The sequence below is a fragment of the Pagrus pagrus genome (genome assembly GCF_965226575.1).
Source record: "Pagrus pagrus genome assembly, chromosome: 6".
Taxonomy (NCBI): Eukaryota; Metazoa; Chordata; class Actinopteri; order Spariformes; family Sparidae; genus Pagrus; species Pagrus pagrus.
Genome location: NC_140190.1, coordinates 26968701 through 26987006, shown reverse-complemented (window position 1 = coordinate 26987006; position 18306 = coordinate 26968701). Strand labels below are relative to the sequence as shown.

At 40.6% G+C, this 18306-nt stretch overlaps 3 protein-coding genes across 3 annotated transcripts; 1 reads left to right on the top strand and 2 right to left on the bottom strand.

The window, feature by feature from the left end:
* Window positions 1–772: 772 nt before the first annotated feature.
* fkbp2 (FKBP prolyl isomerase 2) lies at window positions 773–2736 on the bottom strand. Its single transcript, XM_084355383.1, has 2 exons — window positions 2136–2736; window positions 773–1227 (listed from the first exon to the last, which is right to left on the bottom strand). Exon 1 carries the CDS (start codon window positions 2586–2588, stop codon window positions 2172–2174), a length of 417 nt encoding a protein of 138 aa, XP_084211509.1. The 5' UTR covers window positions 2589–2736; the 3' UTR covers window positions 773–1227; window positions 2136–2171.
* A 1254-nt stretch (window positions 2737–3990) lies between these two features.
* LOC311258793 (protein NCBP2AS2-like) lies at window positions 3991–5224 on the top strand. The gene is made up of 2 exons (XM_084355384.1): window positions 3991–4145; window positions 4271–5224. The coding sequence occupies exon 2, from the start codon at window positions 4336–4338 to the stop codon at window positions 4639–4641; it is 306 nt and encodes a 101-aa protein (XP_084211510.1). The 5' UTR covers window positions 3991–4145; window positions 4271–4335; the 3' UTR covers window positions 4642–5224.
* A 1280-nt stretch (window positions 5225–6504) lies between these two features.
* On the bottom strand, window positions 6505–17889 carry meltf (melanotransferrin). The gene is made up of 16 exons (XM_084355385.1): window positions 17458–17889; window positions 15798–15952; window positions 15169–15268; window positions 14050–14235; window positions 13804–13960; window positions 12885–12952; window positions 12525–12709; window positions 12214–12379; window positions 11893–12035; window positions 11586–11682; window positions 11296–11490; window positions 10623–10776; window positions 10428–10495; window positions 10144–10328; window positions 8979–9171; window positions 6505–8196 (listed from the first exon to the last, which is right to left on the bottom strand). The coding sequence occupies exons 1-16, from the start codon at window positions 17504–17506 to the stop codon at window positions 8129–8131; spliced, it is 2169 nt and encodes a 722-aa protein (XP_084211511.1). The 5' UTR covers window positions 17507–17889; the 3' UTR covers window positions 6505–8128.
* Window positions 17890–18306: the final 417 nt, after the last annotated feature.

Genomic DNA, 18306 nt, shown 5'->3' with positions numbered 1-18306 from the left:
AGTTCCCGTGTGGACACCGACAACGACTCAGAGTCAGTGAACACATAAACGAACCCTTGATGGAAACAGGGACAAAGCAGCAGCACATTTGACCTTTAAAATGAAGAAACTAACACTTTTATTTATTTATTTGTTTTATTAGATGTTTTTTTTATTTGCTTTTTTTTAAATGTCAAAATCAAACCACTCAAAATCAACACACTGAATCCAACTGTGTAAGCACTGTGTATTGAGGTGCCAAGAGTCACATGACCAGTGAAGCTGGAGGCCCTGTGAGATGTGGTGCCACACTATTGGCTGCTGTGAACAGGCCACTGATGCATTGATCTACTTATTTGACTTGCCTCTTTATCCTGTGGGCATCCTTTATGTGCACATAGGCGATTTTACTAAAACCTTTCAAACATTTTACAAATATGTCAGATATTTTATGGAAAAAATCATCTATTTTACTGATATCATTTGGATATTTTACACATTTTTTCAAATATTGTAAAAAAGTATTTGTTGCATATCTCAGACATTGTTTACTGATATTTTTCAAAAATCTACTAGCCAAAAAATGGCATACTTCACACACTATTTGCCCCTATAAGCATGCAAAATTTTAGGCCTAGAGACCTTTATGATTCAGTGTTAAGGGGACATTGATTGGGTGTAATTATCAGAATATTTAATTGTATGAAGCATCCACAAAACACACGAGTGGGACAAAGGAAAACTGTAAAAACGCGTGTTTTCATGTCCAACAAAACCACTTCAGACAGCAGAGTTTCCAGTAAGGTCAACATTTTATTATAATTCAGATATTCAAAGTAACAAAATCATTCAACCTGATCCATCACCCGCCCGACGTCTGACTTAATAAACATACTTTTTTCTGTGTGCGTGTGAAAAGAATGTAAAGATATTAATAACCCTGCTTATAAATCACAGAAAATGAAGAAACAACAGTGACATGAACCGGCAGGGCATGACGTTCCCGTCAGCCCACGGCCAAATACTGGTCTTAGCTGCTCGCTGTCGATTCTGCTAATGTTTAACAAAGACATACAGTCAGTTCTCGTATCGTTTAATAACATTAGTTCAATAAACCAGAGCACAACAGCCAGTTTAAAAGCCAGCCAGAGGAGGACAGTGGGGTTGCCATCTCTTCTCCCAGATTTACCATTTAGTCTTCATCAGAGGTCAGATTTCTGCACTTAATGCTGCAGCAGCTCCTGGAACCTGAAAAAAATGACAGCACATTAAACATTCAAGTCATAAAAAACGTAAGGGCACGAAAAAGGACGTGCTCTGGTTTTCTCTGAATAACAGCATCTCTTTTGGGGTGCAGAGATCAGAGAATCAGGTCTTTCTCTTCACGCTGCAGATAGTTGGTATAACACTTCTTAATTTGACCTGTTGATGCTTCTTCTGATACAGGCTGGGTGTCTTTTGAAATCTAATACTGATACCAGTTTCAGAACAAAACTTTTATAACCTATAACTCTTTCTTTCGTTTCCTGTCGCCTGCAGCTGTTTGGCAATCGGCTTCTCACTGGCATATCCAAAACTCATCTTCTGTCATAAAATGCCGGAAACATCATCATCATGCCGTTTTTTTGTAGACAAACGTCTTCAAAATTAAAGCTATCCTGTGCTCCACAAGTTCAATACTCTTAATGTGAAGCAGCAACAGTGAACATTAAGCATGGAGGCATATAATAATTAGATAACAGACATGCATCAGTTCTCAAAATAGAAAGGGCAACATAAAAGGTAGTTTAGATATTCAGCTTACAGTGACAGGAGTGAAGGAAACAGAAAATATTCACATTTCAAGAAGCTGAAATCAGAGAATTTTGACTTTCTTACTTGTAAAAATGACTAAAAACCGATTATGGTTAATTGATTACTTTACAGCAGACCATAAACAGAATCATAATGAGGGCTGTTTCATGATAATCTTGAGGTTAATTCTGATTTTTCTACCTTATCTTAATGTGTGAGCTCTAAGTAGAGTATTAGTGTTCAGCTGATATTGAACTGAACACTCAACATGGAGTATGTTTCATGATGAATCTGTGCTTCGTCAGATCACCTCACAGCAAACCTTCCCTCACAGACCAGGTGACACATCTCTAATAACTCACGTTTTGAAAGTTGCCTTCTTCGCCGTCTCCTCTTCATCAGAGGTCGGATCTCCTCTCGATGCTCAGCAGCTCCACTTCGAAGATGAGCGTCGCTCCCCCGGGGATCTTCGGAGGAGCTCCCCGGTCTCCGTAGCCCAGCTCGGAGGGGATGACCAGCTTCCTCTTCTCGCCCTCGCACATGCCCAGCAGGCCCTGGTCCCAGCCCTTGATCACCTGGCCGGTGCCCAGGGTGAAGGTGAAGGGTCTGTCTCGGGGGATGCTGCTGTCGAACTCGGTGCCGTCCTCCAGCTTGCCCGTGTAGTGCATGTTCAGCACGTCTCCCTTGCGGGACTTGATGGGGCAGTTGTCCACCCGCTTCTTGATGCCGATCTGCAGCTTCTTCTTCTCGGCTCCGCTCACTGCCGCCGGGCTCAGAGACAGCACGGTCACGGCGAACAACAGGAACACCTTCATGCCTGCAGCCGAGCCTGACTTCACAGCTGTGGAGGGTTTAGTTAGAGAAGACCGAGCGCCGAGGCCAGGAGCCAATTTGGGGGATGAATAAGGGAAATGAGACGGGAAATGTGTTCGCGAAAACGGATGTACGTATGGAGAAGACCCCGGAAGTACTAATCGCCGGCTGGCGTTACCAGCAAAAACGTCCGGAAAACTGCTTGTAACGTCTGTAGCTGAAGTTAGCCTCACATTGGACAGGATGCCGTTTCGTTAATAAGAATCTTAATCTTAAAGATTTTTATTGTTCCACCACTGAAACACGTAAAACAAAAGCTCGTCATTATAGTATCAGTCTTTAGACAATTTAAAATCTCTTTTCACATCTGTGGAACTTTGGAAATCTTTACAGAATTGGATGACTTCCAAATCTATAGAAATAAATACAGATACAATAATCAGCTGGGTGTAATCTGGAGGAACAAAACTATTGAATTACTGACCAATAGCATCATCATTGTAACAAAGGACTACATACGTTACATATCGATTTGCAATGTGTAGTATTTAATAGCTTGTTGTATTATCCATTGAGTCAAATTTGTATCTAAATTGTGACTGGTACAGCTGTCAAATAAATGGAGTGGAGTACTAGGAAGTACAACATTTCCCCTTGAGATGTAGCAGAATTGAAGTATAAAGAAGCATAAAATGGAACTTAAACCTAAAAACTGAACTTAAGAACGGTACTTGGGAAACTGTACTTCCACCACTACAGTCCACCTCTAGAATACATGTAGGCCTACACCAAAGCCCACTGTAGGCTTTTACACCTGAGATGTGAGCCTCCAGAAATGGTTTAAACCCCCATTTCAGTTTTGGAAAGCCTTCAGTCTATGGTATAAAAATGTAAAGATATATCACATATGTAATGATTCTTCATCAGAACTAAGACACACTGTGTAAATTAATAAAAAAGAAATATATACAAAAAGAGACATACAGAGAAACAGTAGGCCTGTTATCCCTACTATTAAAAGTAGTATAAAGCCTTTTGTAGTTCCAGAGGAAGCTGCATGTATTGTGATAGAATTGTCTCCAGTGATGTCACTCAGAAGCTAAGTTGCATTGTGGGTATTGTGGGCATCATGTTTTTAAAAAGGAAGAAGAAGGTATGGAATGAAAATGGTGATATCTGGTTCTTCTGTATCTATTGATCGTTTGTTTTTAAACTGTAATAATGAGTCCAACAGTGTTTTAGGAGTCCAATGTTAGAGCAGTGGACTGCTTTTCATAAACCTGGTGCCTACATGACCCACAATGCAACTCAGTCACTGAGTGACATCACTGGAGGCAATTTATCACACTACATGCAGCTTACTATGGAGCCACAAAAGGCTTTATATTGCTTTTTTCACATATGCAGTAGTGCTCATCAAGACCTGTAAACACACCTTGTTGTATAAAATTGGTGGAGTTTCCCTTTAACTGTCCAATGTGAAGCCAACTTCAGCCTCCCTGTACAGTCTGTTATGTCACCCACTGTCTGAAACCTAGCGGTCACCTGGCTCAGCTGAAGTAAGTCAACTTTTCTGTATTATTATTGAAATTTACACCAAAACCCCACCACACACGACTGCAGAAGCTAATGTTAGCTGATGTATCCCTCCAGCTAACTCACGGTGAACGTTGGTGTCTTACAGGGCGAACACACGGGAGTTTGACGGGACTGCTAGCCGGCTAAGCTAACGCGTCAGTGGGAAACAAAATGCTTTCTCGGTTGTTATTTAACCTCCTCAACAACCTCCAAGTCGTCGAGAAGTTGGCAGAGTCTCGTCCGATCCGCAGGGCGGCCCAGCTCACGGCCTACGCCATCACTAAGGCTCAGATAGCCGGCCGGGACGCCTCGGCGCGGGTCATGCGGTCCCAGACGCTCCGTCAGGTCCGGGAGGAGGCCGGCAAGGTGCCCGATGACCTGGGGCAGATGGGCGGCCGCCTCCGTAAGGTCAAAGACACATTTGTGAACGAGGTGAAAGAAGGATGGAAGGACGGCTCCAGACAGATCAAGAAATGAAGAGGAGAGACTGGCTGGAGGGTGTAAAGAGACTGGGCTCACCTGGCTGCCTGAGCACACAAAGTGATGTCTGGACAGTCTACCTGAACAATGCATGTCAACACTGTGGTGGTGAACTATAACCAGCACTGATCAGATGTTGGTTGTTCATAATGTCACTAGGTTCACACTGACCTGCAGTCTGTGGCCAGATCATCTTCTCTTCATTAATCCTGTGGGAAATTATGTAGACTTTTGGACTGGTGTGAAAGGTTAAGTCCAATCTTCTAACATAAGATGACAACTAGTGTCATGAAAAACCTTTCTCAGGAGGACCGATTCAACTGATAGCCTCTTCATTTTAATCTGTGTTCAACTACTGCTGTCCTGACAGAGATTGTCTTTTTATCCATTTCCCTCAATCGATGTGCACTCGTGACACCAAATCCTGCCAAAGAGCTCTTATGGATCTGTACATGAAGTTGTCTTGGTAGATAATTTTATTGGTCACAAATGTAAATACATAAAGGGATGTGGATGTATAGATAATGAATCTGCTATTTTGTTTTGACTGTACAAATAAAGATGATAATTTATAACAGCACTTTGACTGCTAGATAGCGTCAGTTCATATTATTTCTCTTTGATTGTTAACTTTCAGGACAAAAAGTGAGTTTAAAACGTGCAGATTTTTACTTGGTTTTCACGTGTTGTAGGTTGATGTATACGCAGTCGCCCTGGGCCGCGTCTGATTGGCGAGCATGACTGTCACACTAGGAACAGGGCATAAATTTGTAAAGCCGTTCACACACGTGTTTAAATGTGGGTCAGACGTGCATACCGCAGCAAAATTAATTGCAACCTCTGCGATTTGCTTATCGTGTTGTCAGAGTATTGTCAGATTTACAGTCAGAGGGAGTGAAGTTCACAGTTCACTGCCTTCCAGTTGTAACTCGTAGTCCGAATGCTATCATAACAACAAATATATGAAACACTGTAGAGGATATAAAGAGAGGTCAGGGGATAAGAGGATGTTTTATTGCTCCTCATGACAATCTGTTACCGCAGTGCAATGATTAATAGATAAGGAGATTGTCCGAAAATGTTGTGGTAAATATTTTGACGATTGATAATCCTTGTGATTTTTCAAGCAAGCATTTGATGGTTTTGGCTTTTCAAATGTGAGAATCTGCTGCTTCTTTTGTCCTAATGTCAGAAAATGTAATGTCTTGGTTGTGGACTGATGATCACTGATGTTAATTAAGTTAAAAGTTGCTCAATTGTGCCCACGTGGGAGAAACTTGTCTTGGATTAAGGGAACTGGTGCATCAAACCAGACATGGCAGTTAAAACACATTAATAAGAGCACATGTGCAAAGATTGTCTGAAATAGAAACAACTCAGCAAGTTCATCACAGAGTCATGCACTCTGTAAGAACTTACAAAACTGGCAGACGTCTCAGAAGATACACATCTGCGTACGTAAATTACAATCGACAACAGTTACCTCTTCTGTCTGCCCCTCCATAACTATAACTTTTGTGCTTTTCATCTGTTTTCTGATGTTGTATGGATTACTCAAGAAAATACCAGGCAGATTATTAATTTATCAATTCTGAAAATAATCGGTGTTGCAGCTCTTCTTTCACTACTTCAAATTTTACTGCTAATTAGTAATCTTATAATTTGGTAGTATTAAAGGGAAAAAACAAATGTGTCTCAGTTATAGAAGGATGTAAATGGAGATCTGATCTCTGCCAACATAAGATAAAAATGAAATAGAAAAAAATGTTTCTAGCTGTGAAGGAAACTCACATGACCCGTTTGATCTGAGGAGAGAAACAGTTTGAAGCATCTGCAGAAAATGAACTCGAACACAAAATGTCTTGCAGTACATAACTTTATTTCATTAGAGCAAAGCACAGAAAACAGCTCAAGTCGGCAGTTTTATGTAGCAATACTTGTGCAGGCGCACTGGCCTGGCAACTAAATATTAGTTACATGTTACTCCATTTCACATAGAAATAAATCTCTATCAGGAGGAAGAGAAGGCATTCGTTTCTGACGGCATGAGTCAGTACATATACACTGATATGGCACCTGAACTTCATATAAAAATAAATCTCTCAACATAGGAAAATACACATCCAAATCAACAGTGTCAAACAGGAAATAGCATCAAGCAGCAGGGTGTACAGTAGATGATGAGCTCGAGTGAGAAAGAGACACTTCTGGAGTGAGTTGTTCGTGTCAGAGGACATGGAGAAACAATTATTTTCTTTTAACTGTGTTTTGTTCCCTTTTACACTCTCGCTTTACTGAAGATTTTAAACTAAATTCCCTTTTGAATCAAAATGGAGTCGATTTTGTAACTGTAAGACAAACAAAACTGCCTTTTTTCACAATAAAAGCTGGAATTACACTAACTAATTAAAGCTTGTTGTCTTTATCCGACTGACTTAAACCATCCAAACACCCATTCACTCTCCAGCACAAACCACAGGATGTTTTCTTTATGTTCTCCCCAAATCTGACCAATCCTGACCAGCGTGTCAGAGTTACTCACTCCCTATATGTTGAAAATCATATATTACAATGCTAAATGTGAGAAAAGTGGTTGCCGATGTGAGGTTTACTGTTTAATATAATTCAATGTGCAGCTGCAAGCGGGCTCAGTTGAATATTAGCTTAAACCAAATTAAATAAAGTTTTAATCTTCTTGATTTTTCTGGATTTGAGGAGCAAACATGAAGCAGACAGCCTCTGGACAAACACTCAGTCACTCTTCATCACACCATCCTCAGCACAGCTCTGTGTGGAGGCAACACTAGTGCATATTCACTGATATGGCATTAGCTTATCATAGAAACACAGCCCAAAGTAAGGGAAGGCTGTATTTGTTAACAGTACTCACAGAGCAAGTGGCAGCAGAGCAGAACAGCAATCTGACTTCTATATTCACAGGATGCCTTTGAAAATGGCAGAGCTGATCTCGGGTCAGTTATAGTCTTTTTTTAAAAACCAGAAGTTAAAACATCTGGCGGTCGTGAGGATAGAAATCAGATTGTCTGCTCTTTGTAAAAACACTAGCTCTGGAGAGACAGAGACGCGCTCACCACTGAAGCAATGTAACAGGTGGCAGCATACACACTGATATGGCAGCTCACCTTCAGTAAACAAAGTGGCAGCAGCAGCTTCTGTCCGCATGTCTGGTTCACACTGGCTGAGAGTCCAAACTCTCCTCTCTGCCGCAAATAACAAGAGACATTGTGCTTCATTTACTTCAACGTGCCGTCCTCTCACATATGAAAACGGCACACAATCAGGTATAAAAGGATGCAATCTTAAAAATAAAAACACGGATTCAAAAAGGAGTGGATTCATGTGTGAAAAGTGGAGGAAGGAGGAAAGAGGAAGAAAAAGGGACAGAGGAGCCCGATGAGGAGAGGGGGGGATAGAGGAAATGTCAGTGGGAGAGGAGGCTCGAGGCCTGTGTCATGTAATGTCTCTACACCCAGATGTTAGTCAGCATGAAGCTGAACACAGCCACCAGCAGCAGCCACACAGAGGACGTCACTGTGGGAGGAAGAAACATCGGGAGATATTAACGAGGTTCAGAATCTGACACAAAGTCTGACAAAGTAGCTATTTTACAGTGGAAATTCTTATTTATGTAATCAATCTGTCCATCATTCCTCTGTTCAATCTTATAACTGAATGTTTAAGATACACCTAAATGAGCTAGACACAACAAAAATCAGGTTCTACAAAATCTCCGACAGCCCAGCTGGCTGGATTTTTATAAAGCAAGCAGTAAAAAACACATCGGTCCATGGGATGCCTTTTTTTTTTTTTTACATTTACAGTCATTGGACTAATTGAGAGCTTTATTCTTATGTCAAAACAAGCTGTTAGTGTTGTTAGTGCTTTTTAACTGCACTCAGTGAGAGTTAGATTGATACCACTCATGTCTAGGATGAATACAAAGCGGGAGCCTGCAGCTGATCAGCTTAGCTTAGCACAAAGACAGGAAACAGGGGGAAACAGCTAGCCTTGCTCCATCAAAAGTGTAATTAACCACCTACCAGCATCTATGAAGCCCAATAAATAACATGTATTTTGTTTGTTCTGGACAGAGCCAGGCTAACGGTTTCCCCCTGTTTCCAGTCTTTGTGCTAAGCTAAGCTCACATACTGTTAGCTAGCTTCATATTTAGCGTAGTCATGAGAGCGGTTTCAAAGTAAAGTTGGTGTATTTGTTTAATTGTAAGTGGTTATATCTCAAACATTAAAAACAGCAGTCACTAGGATTGGCATTGGATTGAAAAGATTTGTTTTTGCAGTTTAGTAGTTTTTTACCTGCACTTGACGAGTTACACTCCATGTCGACCAGTGAGTCCATGTAGCCCTGTCCCAGCCACTCCTGGTAGGTCTTCTTGTCACCAACACCCACGAGGCGAACGGTGGAATCTTTAAAGATGAGATCTTTGCCCCCGTAGCTCTGCGAGTCAAACATCCTGAAACCAGGACCTGTATCACTGCCAAAATATGCCTGCAAGGAAACAGAAATAAAGAGAAACTGATCAACAACACTGACCATATTTTTATACTGTATAAATGACAGTCAGTATTTTATCACCTGTATGTATTTATTTATTTATTAGTTGTGTATTTATTCACTGATCAAATTTATATTATCTTCAAAAAGTAATCATGAGGTAACCAGGCTCCTTTTTAAAGCATCTGAGAGTTGAAACCATTCCATCTTTTTATGACTGGGGTGTTGCTGTGCTTAGTGTGCATGTGTTATGATGTGGATGTTTTGAAGCTTAATTATTGATAGAATAATAAAAATTCTTGTATAATCCTACATGGTTTAGGCAGAGACTCTTATATTGAAAAGCACATTATCACTTAGGGTCATACACTTGATGACATGCTGTTAATGTATTTTTGTGGGGGCACAAATGTTCTATTGTTAAATAAGTACACTTTACTGTCCAAGGGAATGTTCTGTGTTTTACCAGGAAGTATACGATTGTTTTATTTCACAAACTGTACGTTACAGTTCTGCTGACTTGACTTCCCGGACCTTGTTAGTCCAATGGTTGTGCTAATGCCGCCTCTAATGCTTTGCAATAAATAATCTCAGCGAGCATGGTCCCTCGCAACATTCAACACAACACAACACAGAGGAGGAGCCGTGACTCATGATCTCTTCATTTGTTTTTATACATAAATCTAATACAATGTAAGAAACACTTCATCCCACACACACAAAACTGCTTCACAATGTGAATGTTTGCTTGTTTGTTTTCTAGATTTGGTTGTAAGACAACATATCTCATCACTGTGATGCTTTTTGGCAGCCAAGTATTAATTCTCAGATATCAGAGCATCCTTGAATGCATCATCAAGTATCTCATACAATTAAAATCTGACAAAATAATCAGTGAATCCGTTCCTGTGAACGATTACAGGCGTCTTAATTCAGTGTCAGGTCTCTTCACTTTCACACTCGTACCTGTGCTCGGTCCAGAAGTCCATAGACAGCGTGGATGTTGGTGTCGGGCCGTACCATCACAGCGTGGGACGGGACTCTGGCCAGGTTACAGTGTTTGTACTGTGTGACCTCTGCTTTAGCGCCATGAGGACACAGCAGCTGGTAATCTGTAGACACGAGATCCACTGTCCACGATTCACCGTTACCTGAACAAACGCACACAATGTTTATTAGGTCACTTTAAAGACCCATAAAATGAGAACATTTTGCATCTTGGGCTTACTACTACTGATCTACTGTCTTACCATCAGTGTTTGAGAAGACAGTGGAATGCTTGACGAAAGCCACATCTCCATTTCCCACCGCCAGACACCTGAAGTGACAGAGAGATGGCCGAATCATCAGGACACAAGCTCAACAGCCAAACTAGAAGACCAGACTGCATCTTAAATCAATTTGCTTTTTTTTACTTTTTGGGGATCTGGGATGTCGGCCTTTACCTGAAAGCACCGTCGTATCCATCGTACTGGTCTTTTCCCTTCTCACACTTGTTATTTCCTGCGCTGTCTCCCACACACAGACCACACAGGTTGGCGGGGAAACCGGGCTGGTTGGCACCTGGCACACAGCTCTGCGTGAAGAACTCTCCCACCGCTAAGCATCATGGGAAACAGGAAAAAGAGCATCAGAAAATGGAAGAAAAATTCAGGTTTTTTAAACCAATTACTTTTTGTAAATATGAGAAAAATTCATAGGTCACTCCATCATTTATACATGGAGTTAAGGAAGTACGACTTAGCCCTTTTATAATAGTTGTATAATGTAACTGTAAATAACTCTGACGGTGAACTCTTGAAATGTGCTTGCAGACTACAAAACTTAAACAATCTATTCTTTAATTTGATTGTTAATCACTTGAAAAATGCAAAAAGATTCTCTGGTTCAAGTTTTTATGGTAAATTGGAGATTTTCTGCATATCTTTGTTTTAAATGAACAAATACAAACAAAAAAAAGTATCTTTGTGTTGGACAAAAAATTACATGTGAAGACGTCATCTTGAGATCTTGGACATTTTAATATTGTGGCATTTTTCACCACTCATCAGTTTTCAGTATTTGACCACTGGGTTCTGACTGCTCCAGCTCACACCTCTGTCACACACTCACACACACCTTCGGGTATTTCACAGCTCTTCGGGGTGATCAGGCCTCTCTCGATCAGCGTTGATACGGGAACGTTCCAGCCGGCCGTGCGACCGTATCCGGTGTGACAGGAGCGTCGGCCACGCAGGTCGTCAAGGTTACGGATGTCTTGGCTACTCTTCTTCACCACCGCGACTGCATAGTACATGGAGCCATCACGGTCGTCTGCAGACAAGAAAAACCCAGCCACCTGTATCTGTCTTCTTTAAAACAAGAAACTGTATGTCTGTTTGTGTGAGTCTCTGCCTTTGTGTTTTTACCTGTGTAGCTCTCGCCGGTGGCAGGGACCAGGCCGTACTCTTTGCCTGCTGTGTAGATGTAACCTCCATCCAGAGTGACGGCATCAGCCTCGTTGTTCTAAACAAGAAGGAAAAATAAGAGCCCACGATGAGATGTCTAACATTTTGTTTTCTGTATATATATATATATATCAGTATGACGGATATTATCACAGATATACTGATATTAATACATAACTACTATATCATTTATAATATTTTAAATCTAAGTGAATGAATGCTACTGTGGTTCACTGTTCTTCAGGAAGAAGTAAGAAAAGTCTTTCACCTTGATTTTGTTCATGCAGTCAGTCACAGAGTCCCCATAGACACACCTGACGGCTGGAGTCAGACCTTTAGTTAGGAAAGCTGAACCCATGTCACCACACTTCTTCTGCTCACCGCTGGTTAACACGCACCAACGCAGGACACCTGGGACATTTACAGATAGAGTTAGAGATGGGTGGTAACGAATAAAGGCACAGTAGGTAAGTTGGTGATCTAGTTAACCAGAGTTAAAAACAGAACTGAAGCCACGAGAGCAGTTTTTTAGATGGATGGATGGATAGATAGATAGATAGATAGATAGATAGATAGATAGATGACTTACTTTCAGCTTTACAGTCCATGGCTTTCATAGCATTATAATAATGGCGACCCATCCAACTCTGGGGGTTGTCTGACTCCGCCCCCTGGAACATGACGGATGACTCAGAGAAGAGCACGGTTCCTCCTCCATAATTTGCAGATGAAAACACTCCGAAGGTTGACTTTTGCTGCAAACAGAAAGTTACACTCAATTAATTTCACCAATAGAAACTCACAGTAATGTGTCTAAACATATCCGACTAAATAAAAGTGTCCATTTTGATCACTTAGGTATGAGCTGTAGTTGTGTTTGTAAGAGCTGTTTGGACGTACCAGCCCCTCAGTCAGCATGTTGAACACCACAGAGGGAGTGACGTGATCACCGACCACAATTCCACGAAACGGGACTCGAACCAGGTGACAGGTTTTCCACTGAGAGACGGGAGCTCTGGTGCCGTCACGACACAACAGCTCATAGTCCGCTGACAGCAGTGGTTTTGCCCACTCCGGGCCAATACCTGTTAAAAAAATAACTGATTAGCTAACATACCTTACTGGAATGCTAACTGGCTGTTAGTGGCTAAATGGGTGGCTGACTTCGGAGACAGTGTGTGAACCGAATCTTTTTAATAGGTTTCATCAAAAGCTAATCCGCTCAGGTTGTGACTGTCCACTAGCGAACTAACACTTTACCATCAGTGTTTTCCTTGACAGTGGTGTGTTTGATGAAGGCCACTTCTCCTGCATTATCAGCCAGACACCTACGGAAGCAAAAAATAACAGACGTAGAGAGTTAAAGGTGCGAGCGAATGCTAACACAGTTGTCTCTCCTTATTACTGCCTTGCATGTTCTTGCTAGCAGCGTGGCTCTGGGTGTAGCATTGTTTGTCAAGTCCACCACTTTAGTCAGGAATTAAACTTCTGAACAACCATTATGGACCATGGACTGTTATTCAATTTTGACAGACATTCTTGGAGCCCAGACAAATGTTGGTTCCCTGACCTTTCCTCTAGTGACTCCAATGTTCGCATGCTAATGCGCTAAACTAAGATGGTTAACATAGTTGATAATATACCTGCTAAACATTAGCACGTTAGCATTGTCACTGTAGTGATGATGCCATTCCTTTGTTAGCATTTAGCTCAAATGCTCAATTAATTCAATTGCTTTAAAGACTTTGTGAGACATTTTGATCTTTGTGCTGGCCTACAATATCTTTGTTGCAAAAATATCTTTGCAACAGAAGTTTCAACTTTTCTAGCTCCTGCGCTGTATCCAAACACATCCCTGAAACTTTTTATAAAAGGAAAAACAGGTCAGTGAGTGATGTGTGATTTACATATAGGAATCAAATGGAAGACATTCTGCATGTTAAATTAGATGAGTCAGCATAATTAATACGCTATTACTTGGATTAATCATGAAGATAACATTTGTAATATGATATTATTAAATATTCAAGCAGAAGTCATAGGTAAACCTGTACAAATAGTACAGGAAGGCATCCAGATGACAAGAAATCTACACCACCTGTACTATACTGTATGTTCTGCAGACCTGTAACCACTGTGTGTATGATTGTACAGTATGTAGAGTGTGAATGTGTGTTACCTGAAAGCTCCTTCATAGCTGTAGTATCTCTCTAGGTTGCTCGCTGCACATTTGTTGTTTCCGTTAACGTCTCCTATGCACAGCTGACACAGAGACGCAGGGTCGCCGGCCCCATTTGCTCCGGGGATGCAGCTCGCACTGAAGAAGTTTGCCACACCTGACCACACACAAACACACAATATATCTCCAGCTTTCTGTCAGTGCACTCTATGTATGTATATGTATGTAACTATGTATGTTACCTACCCTCAGACATTTTGCAGTCCATCACAGACATGTAACCCTGGTCAATGAAGTACCCTAAGGGCATGTTCCAGCCGGCTGTTCGGCCTTTCCCGGTGTGGCAGCTCTTTCTTCCTGCCAGGTTGTTGATGTTGATGCTAGAACTGGCTTTCTTCACCACAGCAACCGCATAGTAGGAGGCACCGGTACCTGAGGCAATAACAGCACAGGTGTCAACACACGTATGACAATAAGCTCTGTAAGTAATAGATTAAAGTGCAGACTACCACTCCTGTTTTGAAATATTACACATGCAGTGCAAAGATTATGATAAGGTAACATTAACTTTCTCCAGGTTATAAATAATAAATGAAAAAATAAACGTATGTCATCATGAGAGGATATTCACCAAGCATTGGAAACACTGTAGTATCACAGTTAGTAAAACGCTGGTCTGCAGCATGGCATGAATTAACTAAGATAGTCATTTTTTGTGAGAAGGAATCATCTGTTATTTGTTATATTGTCTAATAAAAAAGCGTTCATGTCAGATGAAATGACATTTGTCACATCTACTGTTGGTAACTGTAAGGCTAAAGGTTAAAATGACATAGTTTAACACACCAAGAGGTTGACGGTTTAATATGACTTTTTAAATAAGTCTGGCTATGATATCTACGGTATGAAGCTAGAGCCAGCATACAGTTAGTTGAGCTTAGCTTAAATAAGCACAAAGACAGGGAACAGAGGGCCTGGTTTTGTACAAGAGATAGTCCAGCATCTGACTTTCCATAAAACAACAAACTGTTGTTTTTGTATACATATTTTTTGTATATTTAAAGGCTCAACTCATCCTCTGCACTGGGCATTAAAAAATATTTTATTGTGTAGCATAAAGAGACTTCAACTTGTGTTGCGCTGCGCAACCTTGTGTCATAGAATGACAAATAAATGAACCCTGAACTTTGATTGGTGAGTTTTAGAGGTACATCTGTGCATATACTTTAACTTTTGGACAGAGCCAGTCTAGCTGATGCCCTTGTTTCATCAGTTTTACTAATGTTAAACTGACTTTATAGTTCTGGTGGCCTGTCATCATCAGCATTGTACTTTTATATATAGAAATTTTAAATTGAGTCTTACGATCTTCCTTTGATTCACTGGCGGCCATCTTGAAGGAAGCAGTCTTCCCCAGTTTGTAGATGTCAGTACCGAACATAGACAAGGCATCTGCTTCTTTCTTCTGCAGAGACACAGAGACCAAAAAGCTTAATGATGTTTTAAATTACAGGTAGTTATAACAATAAACAACAAACTTTAATATCAATAGTCCTAATGTTTAAAGACGACTAATTAACTTGAAGAACATTATATAAAGAAACATGAAGAGTTTCTGTGGATTTTGTAAATTTAACGCTTTTAGATCTTTTGTTAACACCTTCTTAGAGAAATTTCCCTTCCAGTTCAGCTTCTGGTTTCAAAACCGTCCTGTTCTCCTGTTCATAAGGCTTCCTGATAACTGTATCACCTATGAACAAGTGTTTTGCCTTGTTATCTGATGCCTGATTGTGTGTTCTGCAAATCTAAGCTCTATTTTATTAGCTTATGACAATCTGACGCTGTCATGACTGGTTCAAATTAATAGATGACTAAATTAATAGGACATTTTACGATACAAGAGACTGTATCTATGATTATGAAGTTGTATAAAACAATCATCAGTTATTCAAACATGTTGAGATAATAAGCTGCATTTAATCTTGTCATCAGACCTGTAGTTTCTGAACGCAGCCCTCGACAGTCAATCCTTCGACACAGCTGAGGGTTGGACGGATATTCACTGCGGCGAAAGCCTGAGACATGGCCAGACATTTCCTCTGCTCTTGGTCTGAGATGGTGCACCATCTGATGTTGCTCTGGCCAAACACTAACAGAGAGAGAGAGAGAGAGAGATTACTCATCATTAAACTATCCCAACAAATAATTCATGAAAACTTCCTGTAATCTCAAGGATACAATGACCATAATTGTTTTCTATCAGTTCGACTGTTCGTTCTGCCTCAGTAAAGTGTGTCCCAACCTGGGAGCCTCTGTAGCACCCATTAATGCAGAAATGTGGACTGGAGTCACTGTTCTGATTATTTGCAACTTGACTAGACAGTCGATCAATCTTTTCTCTTTATAAGACGAGATACTGCAGGTAGACCTGCAGAGATGACTTGACTTGGGACCTGACTTGCCTCAACTATAAGGACTTGACTTGACTTCCCCAAGAAGAAATTACTTGGGACTTGAACCAGAGGGCTTGAGTCACATGTCTGCAAAAATGATATAATTTCCGAAAATGCAATAACACCTGAAAATGAAATAGAATTTGCTCTTAACTCGATTTAAAATGTAAAATAAACCCAATGATGTAATAACTTCACCAATAATGTGACCTCTGACTGATATTATAATATATTCTTTTACCAATTATGTAATAAGCCTACATTTTCAGTCTATTGGTCAGTCTAAGTGTTTGTGCCACCTGCACTGGTCATAAAGGTGATCAAAGATCCACTCTGGTCTGATCCTTACACAATGACTAGTAGGTCGTTCATTGGTCACTGGCTGGTAATCTAGTTGGATGCATCTTTGCCTGATAACAACGTAGCCACTACTTCTATCTGTTGTAAATTTAAAATTCTACATAAAGCCGTAAGTCGACATGCTTTCAGTCGGCTAACATGAAACTAACAGTATTATAAATGATTCACACTTCTACACTACTGCTATACTACACACTGTGCATCAAAAGTATCACATTATTGATTAAAATGTCTTGTAATATCAAGCATTTTATGACTTTATTGGTCGAGCTATTACATTATTAGGTTTTATTACATGTTTGATCAGATTAATTGTCAGGAGATTATTACATTATTGGGTGCTAGTCTCCTAAAGGGGTCACAACATAAATAAGATGAAAAAAAAGTGCTTTGAATATGTCTTGTGATGTTTTAAATGTTCACAAGCAAAAACAAAGTTTATGTACCAATGAATACAATATATCTACACTCAAAGCCACGTACATGAGCAGTAAGTTGAGGTCAAAAACTTTGACGAACTAATATTTTGATGATAATCTTTCACATTGTGCTTTATATGGTTTCTGTTTATGTATATGTCCATTTATCAGCTCAAGGAAATCTTTCCTTTCTCTTAATAATCTTTCTCCTGTTTATTATTGTATGCATCTTCAATCCAACTGGTTAGTGACGGAGTAAATATTCAACTTCCAAGATCACTGGTTTTACATGACCACACAGTAAGACACAGCACAAGACACTAACTCTTTAACAAATCAAAAAATATCTATAAAAATGTAACAAAGAGTGTGACGCTTTGAGTAACTTTATTGAATATTTTGTTGAATAAATCCGTTCTTACCTGTATGTAGTATAAGCAGCAGAGCTCCGGCTGTCCTCCACATGGCCATGGCCTCTCTCTCTCTGTTCCTCTTGCTGAGATGAAATAGTCTTTTCCCTCTCCTCGACTTTATATTAGACCTCCTGAGTCAAAGTCCAGTTTCTATCTTAAAGACCTGGCTTAAAGTCCTCAGGTGAAGCTCAGGCTGTATTCTTTTTAGTGATTTACAACTCAGTCACCTACAACATGTCATTCAGGAATCACAAGACCCTCAGCAGCAGTGTGTGAGGCTCAGCGTAGAGTTTACGAAGTGCGCCTCCCTGGTGTACCTGGTGTGACACGTCTCTGCTGCCCCGCCTGGCTGCAGGCCAAAGCCCAGACAGAGAGGTCTTTTACAGTCAGAGAGCCGCACCTCTGCTTTGCCCTCACTCCTCTCCTCCACTCGTGTGGTGCTTTTCCACCGATGGGCAAGAGGAAAGGAGGGATTCATGCCAGCACAGCGAGGCCGTTGGTCAGTGACTCACTGTAACAACGCAGACACAAGGAGTCTGTTTACCAGCTTGAGTTGCTAATTTCAACTTTATCTCCAACTTTTAGGAGTTTTGAACACAGCCTGGAGGTTGATAAAAACAGTTATTCGGAGACAGTGCGTGAACTGAATCTTTTTAATAGGTTTCACCAAAAGCTAATCCGCTCAGGTTGTGTTAAAGTAAAGTGAAGTGTAGTGGGTTTTCTGGTGAATGCCATCCACTGCTGAATTGGGATTTGGCCTGACATCGTCTAAAATTGTCAACAAAAGTCAGTTCTTCTAAGTGGTGGAGAGTAAATCTATTCAAACATGTACTGTATTGTTGGTGACCCTGTTGTGAA

Bases quoted from the DNA above. Each gene is read 5' to 3' on its own strand.
- fkbp2 (XM_084355383.1), bottom strand. From the start codon at position 2,588: ATGAAGGTGTTCCTGTTGTTCGCCGTGACCGTGCTGTCTCTGAGCCCG.
- LOC311258793 (XM_084355384.1), top strand. From the start codon at position 4,336: ATGCTTTCTCGGTTGTTATTTAACCTCCTCAACAACCTCCAAGTCGTC.
- meltf (XM_084355385.1), bottom strand. From the start codon at position 17,506: ATGGCCATGTGGAGGACAGCCGGAGCTCTGCTGCTTATACTACATACA. The intron at 10,777-11,295 runs GTGTGTGTGAGT...CATGATGCTTAG, and splicing joins GAGCTGTGAAATACCCGAAG to CGGTGGGAGAGTTCTTCACG. The intron at 8,197-8,978 runs GTAAAAAACTAC...TTCCTCCCACAG, and splicing joins GTGTAACTCGTCAAGTGCAG to TGACGTCCTCTGTGTGGCTG.